The sequence below is a fragment of the Sturnira hondurensis genome, unplaced genomic scaffold, assembly GCF_014824575.4.
Source record: "Sturnira hondurensis isolate 20B ecotype Veracruz unplaced genomic scaffold, ASM1482457v3 Scaffold0002039, whole genome shotgun sequence".
NCBI classification, from domain to species: domain Eukaryota; kingdom Metazoa; phylum Chordata; class Mammalia; order Chiroptera; family Phyllostomidae; genus Sturnira; species Sturnira hondurensis.
The window spans coordinates 1520814-1537169 of NW_028074670.1; the positions used below are offsets into that span (position 1 = coordinate 1520814).

General features: G+C 48.8%; 1 protein-coding gene and 1 pseudogene across 2 annotated transcripts in view; both read left to right on the top strand.

Annotated features, from left to right (window-relative positions):
• The window catches only part of CHMP3 (charged multivesicular body protein 3), a 61966-nt gene extending 60560 nt beyond the window's left edge, over positions 1 to 1406 (top strand). For both annotated transcript variants that reach the window (XM_037038971.1, XM_037038961.1), the window contains one exon: positions 214 to 1406. In XM_037038971.1, coding sequence (XP_036894866.1) covers positions 214 to 362 — 149 coding nt within the window. In that variant the 3' untranslated portion in view covers positions 363 to 1406. The remainder of the gene's footprint in view (positions 1 to 213) is intronic.
• A 13373-nt stretch (positions 1407 to 14779) lies between these two features.
• On the top strand, positions 14780 to 15989 carry LOC118982585 (40S ribosomal protein S28-like; annotated as a pseudogene).
• Positions 15990 to 16356: the final 367 nt, after the last annotated feature.

Sequence of the window (16356 nt, forward strand, 5' to 3'; positions counted from 1 at the left end):
CCAAAATTTTAAAATCAGAATCTCTTTACAGTTATTACAACTTTGTTATCATTACAAGGTGGTGTTGCACCTTTGTCACAGTGAGCTAACCTCACCAGAACAGCTTGTTTTATTGCCCCTTCTCTGACAGACTGATGCAGGTATGAAAGGCTGGAAGATGATGGATTAACAAAACCAGTATTTTGTTCATCTGTTCACTGTGTTTGTTTTCAGGGGCCTTAGGCAAAGCACCTAGTAAAGTGACTGACGCCCTTCCAGAGCCTGAACTTGCAGGAGCAACGGCCGCCTCAGAAGATGAGGAGGAGGAGGAAGAGGAGGCCCTGGAGGCCATGCAGTCCCGACTGGCCACGCTCCGCAGCTAGGGGCCGCCCAGCTGGGCCCTCAAGCTCTTCTCGTGGCCTGTCCGCCAGAGGTGCGCACACTCCTCTGAAACAGCAGCCATTCATGTATCTCTTGCACTACACCTCTGTGATGAGGCTTTGCATTCTAGAGAAGGTTTTCTTCACTCCGCAGAGGTTTTGGGGATTGTTCTTGAGAGGTGGTGTAATAAACACATCATTTTCAGGAGTATAAACAGAAGTATCTTTTTTGGAGGGAGGGCAAAAGAATTTGGTCTTCTTGCAAAACACTTCTGAGAATGGAGTTCATTGCCTGAATGTTGAAGACTGTACATTTTTTGGTCTATAAAACACTATATAAATGGATTTTAATAAATTTCTGCTTTAACACATGGTCTTATTTTAGATTGTCATGTGCAATGAACTTTCAAGGTTTTTGCTATTCCAAATTATTTCATATGTGGCCTTGGAAAGAGATGCATGAGGCTTAGAAGCTCAGGAGAAGGGGCTTTTCTTCTGTGGGTGCTTCTCCCCAGTCTTCAGACGATGTATGGGAGCCATTTCGTGCTTTTTGACATCTGTTCGACTAAAAAGATGATTCGGGATTTTGACTCTGTCCTGTTTGGACAGATGTATTATGTCCTGAGAGGTATGTGTAGGGAGGGAGTCAGGGGACTTTTCCTCCCTTCCTTCCCATTGTAGGTCGCACCCATAGCAGACAACTATGAGATGAGGACACTTTCTCTGACTGCCTGCCGCTGCTTTGGGCCAGTTGTCTTGGACGCATGAGATACGGGCCTGCCCACAAGTGCTTTCTCAGAGCCAGGAGCTGGCCAGTGAGAGGCATGGTCTGGTCATGCATTAGAAACAACTCTCATACATCTGAAATATTCCTAAGTTACATTTGTAAGTCATTCAGCAGCAGCAATTTATATTTGTGTTTGACAGTTTATAAAGCTCTTTGACATATGTGATCTCATTCAATCTTAACCAAAAAGGAAAACAGCTCTCGTTGTACAGCTGGGATTCGACCCAGATACCTCCGGTCCAAGTCTTATGTGTAGTGAATCAGGCAGAAAAAACCCCCCCACTCGCTCACAGGCTGCCTGGTGCAGACTGTAGAGATCCTGACGTCTCCGGGGTCGCTGCACTGAGGCCTTGCTAGTCTCATCAGGCAAAATGGAAATCTTGAATCCAGGGACAATCTTATTACTCTTGATTTATCTTCAGGATACACCTTGTTTTTTAAGTAAACATGTTTTAGAGCAGTTTTAAGTCTATAGCACAATTGAGTGGAAAATGTGGAGTTCCCAAGTACTGCCTGTCCCAACATGTGCCCAGGTTTGCCCACATAGCATACCACCGCCCCTCCCCCACCACGGAAATAACGTTTGTTGCTGACATCATGCAGTGTGTAGCCTTTCAGATTGGCTTCTTTCAGTTACTAATATGCATGCAAGTTTTCTTTATGCTTTTTGAGGACTTAGTAGCTCATTTCTCTTTTTTGCCGAATAATATTCCAGTATTTGTACGTACCACACTATCCACTCACCTGTTGAAGGACATCTTGGTTGCTTCCAAGTTTTGGCAATTATGAATAAAGCTGTAAACATTCATGTGCAAGTTTCTGTGTGGATGTATTTCAGATCATACGGTAAGGGTATGTTTAGTTTTGTAAGAAACTGCCAAACTGTCCTCCAGAGTGGCGGGGCCGGTTTGCACCAACGCCAGCACTGTGTGAGTGCGCCGCTGCTTCGCGTCCTCGGCAGCTCAGGCGGCCGCGTTCTGGACTTCGGCCGTGCACACGGCTGTCTCATTGTTTCTGTTTCTCATTGTTTCTCATTGCTTGTGGTTCCCTGATGACATGATGCCGAACACCTTTTCAGGTGCCTTTTTGTCATCTGTATATCTTCTTTGGAGAGGTGTCTGTTTAGGTCTTTTGCCCATTTTTAATTGGGTTTTTCGTTTCCTTATTATTGAATTTTTGGAGTTCTTTGTGTATTTGGGATAATAGTTCTTTATCACATGTGTCTTTTTCCAGTATTTTCTCCCAATCTGTGGCTGTCTTCTCATTCTCTTCATGTTTTCACGTAACAGAAGTTTCTGATTTTAATGAAGTCTAGTTTACCAGTTATTACTTCCACGATTGTGTTCTTGGTGTTGAATCTCGAAAGTCATTGCCACACCCAAAGTCATGTAGATTTTCTCCTATGTAACGTTCTAGGAGTTTTATTGTGTTGTTTTTTACATTTAGGTCTGTGATCCATTTTGATTTAATTCTTGTGAATCATTTAAGGTGTTTGTCTGGATTTTTATTTTTGCACGTGGATGCCCAGTTGTTTCAGTACCATTTGTTGAAAAGACCATCTGTGTTGTATTTTAGTATCCTTGTTCCTGTGTCAGAGATCAGTTTGCTATATTCATGCTGGCCTGTTTTAGGGCCCTTGGTGTTGTTTCATTGCTGCATTTGCCTGTTCTCCTCCAATACCACACGGCTGCCTTCCGCACTGTTGACTAGTGAATCTTGATGGTAAGTGTTGAAGTCAGATAGAGTCCATCCTCCAGCTTCATTTTCCTCTTTGCACATTGTGTCAGCTAGTCTGTATTTTTTTATCTCTCCATATAAACACTAGAATTGATTTGTCAGTATCCACAAATTAACTTGCTGGGATTTTGATTAGGAAATCATTAAATCTATAAATGAAGTTGAGAAAAACTGACATGTTGACAGGATATGGTTTTATGATTGCATGTATCTGGCTAGTTTATTCACAACGTGATACTGGAACTAAAGGATGCTCTTCATCCCTGGACGTTTTCGTTCTGATATGAATAATCAGAATTTGTCCAGGTGGATGGGTGGACAGTCAGAACAAATAACAACCGACAGCCACTGATCCAGCCATTCAAGTAAAATGATCTAAATGTAGGGGGAGGTTTAATTGTTTAAGGAGGTTCTGTATTCTCCATTCCTGCTTGGAGGCAGAGGAAAGAACATTGTTGGCTCCTTATCATGAGAGTATTCCATTTCCCCTCAGGACTCTGATGGACATCAGTGGAAACAAAGGTGAGTCAGACACTCTCCTGGCCCTGGAAGGGCCCACGATCTGGGAAAGGGAATTATGGTGTGAACAACTGCAATAGAAGTTCCTTCAACATAGGTCCAGCACCAGTGGTACCAGCTTCCACTCTTCCCATTTTAACTGTTTGGTGCCCTCAAAGTAAATCAATTTCAAGGGTATTCAAAACAACATTCCACACCATTAACCTATTTGTTTTGTTTTTAAACACAGCTTACTTTTTAAAAGCACTGCCTCGGTTATGGTAATCACCCAGCACTTTACTCTGGGTGGATGGTAACCTCACTTTCCCTGTCTCTCCCCCTCCCGTGTTATCTGTCAGAGACGCCTTCCTGAGTGCTCACAGCTCGCTGTTCTTAGGCCCCCTCCAAGGTGTGTCTCAGAGCTTCTAGGGAGAGGAGGTTATGACTCATTTGTGCTCAATTAACGCTAGTCATGCCGCCTCTTCACCTCTCCCTGACAACTGTGAAAAATCTAAAGCTTTGAAGAACTGGGACCATTTTTCGTGTTTTTTTTTTGGGGGGGGGCATTTTTCTTGTCCTATTCTGTGACCGATGCTCTTCAAATGCTAACATGTATGACCAATAAGAAAGGCTTGTAAGTGAAATAAACTTGGGAAATGTTTGGTTAAAATAAACATAAAGCAGGTTTTTTTACAACTTTGCAGAGCTTTTCAGATGCTTTTTCCAATTTTTTTTTACTAAAATGATTATTTTTGAGATACCAGAGTTAATTTTTCAGCCACTTAAGCCATTTTAGAATGCAAGTCTAAACCACAGTAGAGAAGTAACCTTTTTTTTAAGCTAAGGAAGTTCTACACATAATCAATTATAGTTTTAAAAAATAATGTCACTAACACCCTGGCTGGTATAGCTCAGTGGATTGAGCGCGGGCCTGCAAATCAAAGGATTGCGGTTCGATTCCCAGTCAGGGCACATGCCTCGGTTGCAGGCCAGTTCCCAACAGGGGACGCATGAGAGGCAACCGTACATTGATATTTCTCTCCTTCCCTTCCCTTCCCCTCTAAAGATAAATAAATAAAATAAAAAAATAATGTCACTAACATGGTGCAATAGACACCTCCAAAGAAACATTGAAAAAAGAGCCAGAAACTGTCAAAACCAACTTCACCAGAACTCTGGAAAAGAAAAGGTTTACACCATCCAAGTGATTGCTGTATTAAGAAAAAAGAAATTTAGAAACAGAAAGCTGTGGCACGTTTACTCTCCTTTGTCCCACCTGTTTCCAGGCTGGGCAGCAGCCTGCCTGAGCAGCCAGACTGGCCTGGCAGTGGGACCAGTGGGAGTAGCTCGAGAGGCCAGTGAGGCAACCCCAGTGGACCAGACTGGGTGCGGGTGACTTCCTCAAGAGGCAGCACATGGGGTGATGGGATGGGAGTCCTGCAGGAAGGGACTCCTACAATGGTGGGCTCCAGCATTGGTCTTAAAGCCCCCCTATGAACTGGTCCAGCCTGCCTGATGAAGGAAGGGTTGCGTGCAACTTTCTCCAGGTTCCAATGGACTTCTCTCACCTCTATCTTGTGCTGGAGAAATGTTGCAAAGTGATGGGCAGCAAGTAAAATGGGCATTAGCAGGCAATGGGGTTTGCTGAGAATCATACCATCTTGTGGCCTCCCTGCACAGCCCTCTTCACCTGGTCTCGGGGTCTCAGGTCAGGCGAGGTCCAGGGCTGGGCCTAGCAGGGCCACAGGAAGGAGCTCCAGACTCCAGCCAGAGGAGTCGCTGGGCTGTGCCCGGGAGCCAGTGCCTGAAGAGCAGGGAGCGCACCAAGGCGGGAGGCTCCAGGAGGAACCAGGGCGTAGACCATCTGCTCAGCTGTCCATTCACAAACCGGCCCCTGGCAAGCCTCAGAGAATGGGAGACAAGGTGTGGTCTCTTCACCGAAATGGCCTGGAGCTTGGAGAAGCAGACCCCTTCCTGAAAGAAGGCAAAGGGTCTTGTGGAAGACTTCTGGCAGGAAGCCCCGGCTCAAGCAAGGAGTGGTGATGTGCAGAACAGCACCCAGGAAGGGCCTGTGTGGGCACCGGGAAGAGGTGCATGACTTCTTTCCCAGTAGTTTTTTGGTGTGCACGCAGTTTGCGCACTGCAGCGCAGGCTGAGAAGTGCCCTGGAGGTGTCAGAAGGCTCCGTCAGCAGCTTCTGGTGGGTTCCAGTCGCCCAATGCTGAGGTGGCAATGGTGCTGAGCCACGTCAGCTTCCCTGTGGGTCCCTGGGTCTACATCTCCTGAGTGTGGAAGGGGTGAGGGGGTGGGCCCTGAGAGCTGTGGGCCCAGGGGATCCATCAACCTCTTCAGGAGCGGCCTGGGTAGCAAGAACAGGGCTGCTTCCATCAGAGCCTGAATTAGCCACTGGAGTTCATTTTGAGCTCCTCATCAGAGCAGAAATGCCCAGGTTCTGAGTAAGGCAGGATGCAGGGCAGGGGCTGAGGGTGAAAGGTCTCGGGGAGAACCTGGCTCCCAGATCCAGCCCAGCATCCCTCAGAGAGCACAGCAGCCCTGCTCAGCTGGCCTGTCCAGTCTGCTGACCTCGTTCATGTCCTCACCCAGTTTGGCCCTTATGTACTAAACAGTTCCGTGGTCACTTTAGATCTCCGACACTGTGTCTTTTCAAATTATAATATGCTGGTGTCCAACCAGCCTATTAGTCATCATTTCCATCTTGTTCAATAACAGGGCTCCTTCTTCCTGGTCTGGGGTTGTCGGGGGTGGGGGTCGTCTGCCTTGGAAAGGGACCGGTTGTCTTCCTCTCCATGGCTCACTTCCTCTCCCCTCACTAGCCTGGCAGAATGCCCAACAGGGAGAAGCAGACGACAGCGGTGAGGGGTGCAGGCCAGCTGGGAAGGTTTCCAGGTGAGGCCCCTGCTGAGGAAGGGCTTCGCGCTTCACAGACCTCGCAGCCCTCCCCTCAGGCCCTCTGCCTGGCAGGCCTTGCTACAGACAGAGCTTCTCTGCTGGCTGCTGCCAACCCCCTCTGACTGGCAGGCCTTCCCTGGGCAGGACCCCACATACCAGGAGGCCACCAGAGCCCCACCCCAGCCTCATGGCCACACTCTATCTGAGGCCAGGTGCTCACCACCCCCTCAAAGAGAGCCAGGGCCCCAGCCGGTCCTTGGGAATTTCCTTTGACAAGCTGCTCTGTTACAGGATTCCTCTTGGGGCTCCCATCACCTTTAAAAACATTTTCTAATTAATATTTATATGATGGGATTGCTTGTTCAGACTTTCACTGGGCCACACAGACGGTTTTGAAGCTAAGAGGACTTAGGAGATCAACTGGGCCAGCTCCCTAAACTTACAGATAAAGAAACCAAGGCCCAGGTTGGGAGGGGGATGCATAAGGAGATGGTTGGTTGTGGAGAGAGCAGGGCTGCAGTGGAGTCCCTGGAGAGCTCCTCAGGTAAGCCCAGGGATCCTCAGCCCCTGGCCTCTGCCCTGCTTTCCTCACCCCAGTCCTTCGTCTGCACTGCTCTTTTCGAACCAGCGGTGAGCTCTTTCTGAGTCCTCTCCCCACCCTACCAGAGCCCATGGACTCAGGAAAACCTTCTCTGACCCCTCACTCACCATCCAGTGCCCCAGCAGACCACACTTAGCCTCACCTTCACTGGCCAGTCGGGTGCGGAAAATCAAAACAACCAGGTGCACAGTCACATATCAGGTTAGCAGAAATCCCAAAGAACAGTGCCACCCTGATCACCCAAGTGTGGGTGCAGGGCCAGGCGTGCACAGTGATGGAAGCAGAGTTGCTCGGTCTTTTTGGAAAACAGTCTGACGATATCCGTTAAACTTAAAACACCCATGAACTCTCTGACCTGGCAATCCACTCTGCAGATTTTGTCCTATGAAAATAAAGCACCACACAAGGAGGCAAGGAGATTTATTACAGGACCAAGGGCGGTGACACACACTTGCACACGTGCACACGTGCACACTCAAACCTGTGAGTGACATAAGGAGGTCAAAAAAGATGAAGACTTTTTCCCTTTTCATTGAACTTACTGGGGCAACACTGGTTAAAAATTACACAGGTTTCGGGTGCACAGTCCCACAACATGTCATTGGTGCACTGTGCTGTGTGTGCAAGGATCCGTACAAGATGAAAACCGTTGAACAAATCGCAGCTATGGGGTTTTGAGCAGCTCTTATGAAAAGGTGATGTGTGCCTCTAGGAGGGATGGACACAAGTGAGAACTGCTAGCTGTGGACATGTGTGACAGGATTCTATCTGTGACACATACAACCCTAAAAACTCTCCCATGTCCAGAGTTGGGCTGTGCCCACCCCGGTGGGGGTGGGGTAGGAGATAGGAAAGAGAGGAAGATGGCTTTGAGGGTGCAATGAGACTCTGCAGCCAGGGCTCTGAGACTGGACTCTAAAAGGAGGTGAGTGCAGCCACTGGGGCTGGGGTGCAAGGCCAGGGTAGGCCACGCAGCAGCTCACCCAGGCCAGACTGCAGAGCTCCTCCTTGGCCCAGGATGACCGTGGTCCTGAACTATGGCTGGGGTGGTTGGTGGTGCTATAGTTGGAGTGAAGCTTGACTCAGCCTTGGGTTTAGGGGTGACTTACATCACCCAGACCTACCCTCTCAATGAATTTCATCATCTTGAGCATGGATGGGTTCAAGGATAGGTACTTAACTTTACTTGTGCCCATTAGATATCTAGGACTCAACCTGAGCTCTGGGGAAAGAAGTCTGTGTTCACCAGGGGTTCAAAGTTGTGAGAATGTGAAGTTGGAGCTGTAGCAGTCCTTTTGGCACCATGAGGAGACTTCTTGTCTAAGACGAGAGCGACCCAAGGGAATGGTGATAGGAAAGTTGGAGGGAAAGAGACATTTCGTTATGTGGACATCATTTCAGATGTCTCAGGCCACTTCTTAATTTTGTGAAACAAATTCTTCTTTTGCCCAATTTGGTCCAAGTCACTTTTTGTCCCCTGCCATACAGTCATGACTGGTCCACTAGTTCTTGTTAACCTCTGTCCCTTCTTGTGACTGGGAAAGGCCTCTCTCCTGTCCTGTTGTAACCAGACAAAACAGAAGTTCAGCTGCCTGCTGCAACAGAAGCCAGACTCATGAGGCAGGTGCTGGTGCAAGAGGAAAGGTTTTATTCAGGTGCCACCCAGCCTGGGAGAATGGCGGACTCCTGTCTCAAATACCACCTCCCCTTCCTGCTCAAGCCCGTGGTTCTTATATGGTTAGGGAGGCCAGGGCTTTTCTTTCTATCCAATAATCTTGCTAGCTTTTAGCGTACTGGGGGCCCTATCCATTCATTTTTCTAGCTTTTGGTGTCCCTGCTGCTGCCTTGGCAGATGGGGGAAACTCCACAGTGCTCTGACCATCTCTGGTAACACTGGGGCGGGTCTGATATGAAGTGGGCACCCCACTTATTTATGTATAGTTCTGGTCCCCCAGGTCTTCCCGACTTCCACCCCCAGAGCTGAAATCGGCCTTCAGGCAAGACTTGCATCCAGTCTCCACAAGCTTTGCAGGAGGCAGACACCGGGGGTACCAAGTGGGAGGGTTTATCAGAACATCTTCCTCTAGAAAGGCAAACTGAGCATTGAATCTCTGTGACCTAAGTTTAATTTAACTGACAATTTGAAAAATCAAAACCAGTGGCTGGGGCATTTAGAATATCTACCTTAGTTTAGTTTCACAGGGATCCGTTTATAACTTTTGATAAAATGTTTCATTTTAAAGGACCCATTTCATCAAAGCAGGCTTTTCCTTTACAGGGTCAGCTCAACTGATAAAAGACATTTTCATTAGGGAAAAGTGGTACCTGGCTTGGGCTTAAGTGTGAGTTCCACAAGAACCAAACATTAGACGGGACAAGGCTCTCAAGGTCTGGGCAATCCTACATGTTATCACTAATTGTTATTCTTGTAAATGTTAAAATGTAGCACAGAGTTCTGCAGACCTGCCGTAAATAGGATGAGCTTGGCAGTAACTCAAGGAATGATGCAGCCAACTGCAAAGAAGAAGTCAAGGGGTATGTAACTGACCACTAGCACATACGAGTGATGGCTAAACCTCTGCGTGGGGGGGAGAGAGCTTTGAATATAAATCCCATCTTTTTTTACCTGCTGCAAGTAAATAAAACTACCTTGTGACAACCACATCTTGTTCTTGACTGGAGCACCCCAACACATGAACCCCCCTTGCATTCAGTATCACAAGGGAGATGGTTTACCCAAGAGGTTTGCTAATTCACCAGTGAAGTTGACCCTGTGTCACCCCGAGCCCAGCATTTCATCTTTCCACTTCAACAGGCTGGTGCCTGGGAGGAGTCTGCAGGCAGGAAGGGGGGAGAGAGCTCACTGTGGTAGGGGCAGCAGGCTCGGTAGGACAGTGCCTCTGGGCTCAAGACCTCGCTGGAAAAGAGGGATTCCTGCTGGGGGTGGGCTTTGGCAGGAAATTTGCTCCAGGATGGAGAGGTATGCCTGGGACTCTGAGTTGGAAGAGGTGCGCAGAATGTGGAAAAGTTTTTCAGGCAGGGCCAGGGGAGAGTCGGTTCCAGGAGGCTAGATGCCCAGGTGGGATTCGCGACAGGTGAGGGCTGTAGCCTTCCTGTGCTCTAGGAGGGAGGCCAGGTCTGGATGGAGAAGGGTGTTCTCTCAGGCTGCAGTGAAGGGATGGGGACGCAGATGGAGGGGGACAGGGTCTTCAAGCAGAGAAAAGTCGGGGACTGCGGGAACCTGCCTCTATGTGGAAGGGTAAAAGCTTACCTTTGGGGTAGCCCCTGCAGTGCATACACCCTCCTATAAAGCCATCTCCTGGCCTTTGGGATCTCCATCTCAGGCTTTCCCCACCTCCACTCATCCCTGAGCCTTGTCCAGCCCTAGGGCGCCAAGATAGGACTAGGTGGCCCCCTGTCCTCCAGGGATGCCCGGTGGGAACCAGGTGTCCTGAGGAGGACTCTCCGGGTGGGGATGCCTGGGCGCCCACAGCTCTTCCCAGATTCTGTGCTAGGAGGGCAAGGGGCCAATACTGGTTAGAGGTGGGTCTCCCCCAGCCTGGCACTGGCGCTTGTTGCCACCTCAGGGTGTCTCTGCTTTGCTGACCGCCAGGAATGGCGGCAGCAGCGGCAGCAGCGGTGATGGCGGCAGCTACGCGAAGAAGCGCGGGATCATCGCAGGCTGAGGCTCCAGATGTGCCCGCCATCCCCGCGCTTGCCTTCTCCCTCCCCGCGTCCTCCCTCGGTTCCCCGCCTCCCTTTCCGCCCTTTCGCTCTTCGCCTCCGCACTCTCCCTGCGCCTAGCCGCCCCCCACCCACGTACTGTTGTCCCCCTGCGTGCTAGGCCGCACGCGGGAAACTCTCCCGCAGGTTGCAAGGACTGGGCCCCGACTGCGGTCCAGCAACGGTGCATCCGCCAGCGAGCGCCAATAGCCCCCTGCTTGCGCCGCAACTCTCCCCAGCCTCTGCCGTAGCCCCTGTTGCCGCTACCTGCGAATGCCGGGCTGGCCACAGCCGCCTGTCACCGATCCCGCCCCAGGTAGGTGAGGCCCGGCCCCCATGCCTGGAAACTCCGCTGCCCCCTCCACACCTTCCCCAGGCGGGGTCCAGACAGACTTGAGCGAACTCCGCTCACTCCGCCAAGTTGCCCAACTTAAGGGCCAGATCATTCCTCTAGGGGGCGCCCTGCAGTGCACCCTGTACCTCGAGTGTGTGTGCCGGGGACTTGGGAGGGCGGTGGGGGGGAGGGGGGCGGGTTTACAGTGCAGCCACGTAGCCCTCCTGGCTCCCAAGACATCAAGCTTGCAGTCAGAGGGACCGGAAAGTCCTGGGGGGTGGCGGGGGTGGGGGGTGGGTGCGTACTCACAGCGCAGCCCCTGGGGGTCCCGGGGTTTCAGGGCCAGGCAGTGCCTGGGTTGCTGCAGTCAGAGCGCGCTCCAGAGCTGCTGTGCTACCTATGGCCCTGAGGATTGGTTGCAGCGCCTTGGAGGGGATCCCTGAAGAGCCGAAGGACCCTGCTCCACTCCTCCAAGGTTGGGGGTGGGGGTGGGTGGTCAACCCTCAGCGGGCTCAGTGAGAGCTGGACACAGAGGACAGGCCTCCCGTGCCCTGGGAAGCATAGTTCTCACTGCCGCAGCGGCCACTGAAGGGTAGAAGCACTGGTGTAGGCGGACCAACTGGGAATGGCCTCGGAGGGGCCCCATGTCCAACCAAGAACTGTAGGTTCAGGGGGAAAGGGAATGACTGACAGGCCGTACTCTGGGAACTGTGAAGAGCCCAGAGCCCCAACCCAAAAAGGAGCAAGGGGCAGAGCTCTAGGCACAGAGTCCTAGAGCAGGACGGCCTGAGGCAGCAGGGTTCTGGCCAGGTCAATGCCCTTCCTGGTTGAGAGACGCCAGGAACATGCAGGCTAGTTTCTAGTTGCCTGGAGGAATGCCCTTCCCTCCACAGTGCAGGCTGAGCTCAGGAATGCAGGGCTCAGTGGCAGCTCTGGACTCAGAGGTCTTGGAAGCTCTAAAGCCCATTGGTGTTGCAGGTGGCACCCCTAGGGCATGGATAGGAGAGCATGCTGGAGGTGCCGATGTGCACTGACGCCAGGGCCATCTGTGGCGCATGAGGTCTGAGGCAAGGCCCTGGAGGAGGTTTGGTGCCACAGGCCTGCCCAGGCCTGCCACAGACCCCAGGCTTCTGTTGAAGCAATGAGGACGACACTGGCACAGCCCTTTCTGAGATGACAAGGTCTTCTGCTGAGTCTTGTACCAGAGGCAGTAGCCCTACACTGTGTGGCACCAGGGACTACAGTGGAGTGGCAGGGTGAGTTCAGTGCCCACAATGTGCATCTCTTGCTTGATTGAGACCTGTCTCTACATTGGAGACATGGCCAAGCTGACCGAAGCCTCCTCTGTGGGGCTCAGCAGGTGGACAGGCTGGTGAGTAAGCACTCCTCCCTTTCTGTCCATACCCTCGCCTGGGCTCCCAAAGCTTGAAGCCTGTTACCTGGCTGTCCCCTGGGAGCCTGAGGCCTGCCCTGAGGATCTTTACTGCTATGGACCATGGGTCATCAACTAAAGAAGTTGTCTGGAAGGCAAGTTATTTTGATTGGCAGGGGAGAGGTGTTTTGTGCAAGGGAGAGGCCCGGGGCTCCAAAGAAAAAAAATCAGTGCCGCCTGATCAAGAAACCGTGGTCGTGTGTCTCTTTCAGGCCAAGAGGTAGGGGTTGAGAATCTTAACCAAAGAGACCATTAAAGGGCCATGATGAGGTAGGGGGCCTCAGGTCCCACAAGACAAAAGAAAAAGAACATCTTTACTAAACTGAGGAAAGGTCAACAGTTCTTAGTGCTGTTTATAGGTCAAATAATATGCGACCATTGAATTATCAAAATGGAGGGCACTTACTGACCTTGAAAAAGGCAGTTACTTAGATGGAGGACAGGTTGAGTTCCTGCCAAGATGAAGGTGTAGGTAGAGACCCTTCGCTTCCTCACACAATCAAAAGGAGAATAACAACCAATCTAAAATCAATAAACAACCAGAAGTGCCAGAAAATCAAACTGTATGGAACTCTGACAACCAAGAGTTGATTAAAGAAACAATCAACCAGAAAAACCAGACTGGTAAGGCAGCGGAGCCCACGGGCAACTCAGAAAAACCATGGTGAAATGGCAGACCAGTGGGGCTGGGGCTGGGTCGTGAACTTCAGAGGGCTGCGCGGGAGGGGCTGACTTGAGGGACTCAGACAGGAAAGAGTCCATGGAAAAGTGCCCTAGAGCCGAGCAGGCAAGCTGCACCGTTCCCTCTCTGGCCCCTCCCCCACAGGCAGTGCTGCAGCGCAGCCAGGAGGGTTGCCCTGCCCCGGTGAATGCCTAAGGCCCCGCCCCCTTACAACTTATCAGCTGGGCCAAGACAAAGAAATATGGCACAAAGGAAAGAACAGAGCAAAACCTCAGAACTAAGTGATGAGGAGATAGCTAACCTATTTGATGGAGAATTTAAAGCCCTGGCAATCAAAATGCTCACAGAACTGATTGACCTTGGTCAAAAAATGAAGAAAAAACAAATGAAGGACACCCAAAGTGAAATAAAGCAGAATGTTCAGGGAAACAACAGTGACAGGAAGGAAACCAGGACTCAAAGCAATAATTTGGAACAAAAGGAAAAAATAAACATCCATCCAGAACCAAATGAAGAAACAAGAATTTGAAAAAGTAAAGAGTCTCTTAACAAATTTCTGGGACAACCTGAAACGCTCCAATATATGCATTATAGGGGTGCCAGAAGGAGAAGAACAAACAGCAAGAAATTGAAAATTTATTTGAACAAATAATGAAGGAAAACTTCCCCAATCTAATGAAGGAAATAGACTTCTATGAAGTCCAGGAAACCCAGAAAGTTGGACCCAAAGAGGAGCACACCAAGGCACATCATCACTAAGTTACTCAAGATTCAATACAAAGAGAATCCTAAAGGAAGCAAGAAGAAAGGAGATAGTTGCCTACAAAGGAGTTCCCATAAGGCTATCATCTGATTTCTCCAAAGAAATCTTATAGTCAAGAAGGGACTGGAAAGAAGTACTTGAAGCCATAAAAAGCAAGGACTTACATCCAAGATGACTCTGTCCAGCAAAGCTATCATTTAAAATGGAATAGCAGATCAAGTGCTTCCTAGATAAGGTCAAGTTAAAGGAGTTCATCATCACCAACCCCTTATTATATGAAATGTTAAAGGGACTTATCTAAGGAAGAGAAGATCAAAACTATGAACAGTAAAATGACAACAAACTCACAACTATCAATAAATTAACCTAAAAGAAAAGAAAAACAACAAAAACAAAAAATAAGCAAACAACCAGAACAGGAACAGAATCAGAAAAATGGATGTCACATAAAGGGGTTTCAGTGGGGAGGGGAAGGGAGGAACGGAGAGGAACAGGTACAGGGACGTAGCAGCATGGTTGGTTAGTAGGCATAAGGTAGACGGGGAGAGATAAAAATGGTGTGGGAAGCAGAGGACTCAAAGAACCTATATGTAGAACCTACGGACATGAACTAAGGGGCGGGGAATGCTGAGGGTTGCAAGGGCAGGACAGTGGGAATAGAGGGGGGGAAATTGGAAAAACTAATAGCATAATCAATAAAAATATTTTTAAAAGAGGGGGGACAGAAACAAGATTGGGTTGATTGAAGCACCTTAGAAGTAAGGAGTTCGAGAGGACGTGGAGACTTACCATCTGTAAAAGTGGCCTGTGTATTTAGCCATATTTTTTTAGGTTCCTAAACATCCTACTACAATGTAGAGTTTTGTAGAATTTTAGAAAACTCCATTTGAGGCATCTATGTTCCTTTCCAGCTTGGCAAAAAAGAGAAAATGTATTCCCTGGTGCAATGGCCAGATGCTACTGAATGAATGTTCTGAAATGTTCCAGAGTTTGCACAATGTCTCCAAAAACTGGGTATTCGAGCTTTGATCGCAATTTGGACACCTGGGATGATTTACTTGCACTAAATGCATTTTAAAATCATAGAAGGTAAAAACAGGTGAAGTTTAAATATTAGTAGTAACAGTCTAATGAATGTCACATGGTGAAGGACTTGTTCTACTGTCTCCTTTCCTCCAATCTTCCATGTCTAGAAAGAAAACCCTAAAAGGAAAATAATTCAATCTAAGAGTAGACTATTTTCACTGTTGCAGAGCAGAAACAGTCAAGTAACACTGGGTTTTTTTTATCATGTACAAATTGTTTCTCTATTGGGATATTACTTTTTATTTGAAAAAGAATAATGGGGATATTATTTTGTTAAAAAACAAAAGACTGAAGGTTTTCTTAAAGGTATTACAAGTATAATATTTAAATTTTGGGAGAATATTGCTTTTTTGTCTGACCTAATCACATTAGATTCCTTCCATCTGTGATGTCGTGACGATAAAATATCATTCATGGAACAAATTAGTTTGAAATTTCAATGCACAAAGCAATATGTATTTTTAAAAGCATTTATCTTTATTGTTTACCTTCTGGGGATTTTTTAAAAGATTTCATTTATTTATCTTTAGAGGGGAAGGGAAGAAGAGAAGGAGAGAAATATCAGTGTATGGTTGCCTCTCGTGTGTCCCCTCCTGGGAACTGGCCTGCAACCCAGGCATGTGCCCTGACTGGGAATCGAACCGCGATCTTTTGGTTCTCAGGCCTGCGCTCAATCCACTGAGCTACACCAGCCAGGGCACAATATGTATTTTTGACAACTTAGTATTTTCTTTCACATATTTAAAAATCATTAAATGGCTCTCCACCAAACCACCACCACCATCAGGACACAAGTCATGTGCAACCTCTCATGCTAGCCAGGGTCACCAGGGTGCTGGGCAGGACCAGCTCCCAGGGACAGTGCACACAGGTGCGTGTGGAATTCACGATGACACAAGCCGCTCTATCATCTGCAACGTGAAAGAGCCCGTGCGTGAGGATGATATGCTCACCCCATTGGAGTCAGAGCGAGAGGCTCGGAGACTGCGCTGAGTTGGCGTCTGAGTCCTGGATGTCTAGGTAGACCACATGGCCCCTGGGGATGACATTCAACTGTTAAAAAAAAGTATTTGTATGGTATGTAAAAAAATTATTAAATGGACTAATTAAAGTAACTAAGAAATGGTGCATGGCAGTTCTGGCCGAGATGGAGGCATAGGTAGAAACACTTCACTTCCTCACGCAACCAAAAGGCTAACAACCAATTTAAGAACAATAAACAACCAGAAGTGCCAGAAAATCAAACTGCCTGGAATTCCAGCAACCAAGGAATTAAAGAAACATTCATCCACACAGGTAGGAAGGGTAGAGACAGGAACTGGGTAGCTGAGCAGAGGATGTGGGTCAAGGAGGCAGAACACGGGAATAAGGTGGGGCTGGCTGAATGGGAAGCTAAAGACTCAAAGCTAGCCGTGAAATACTGTGCTGGTTGCCATGGCAGGAGA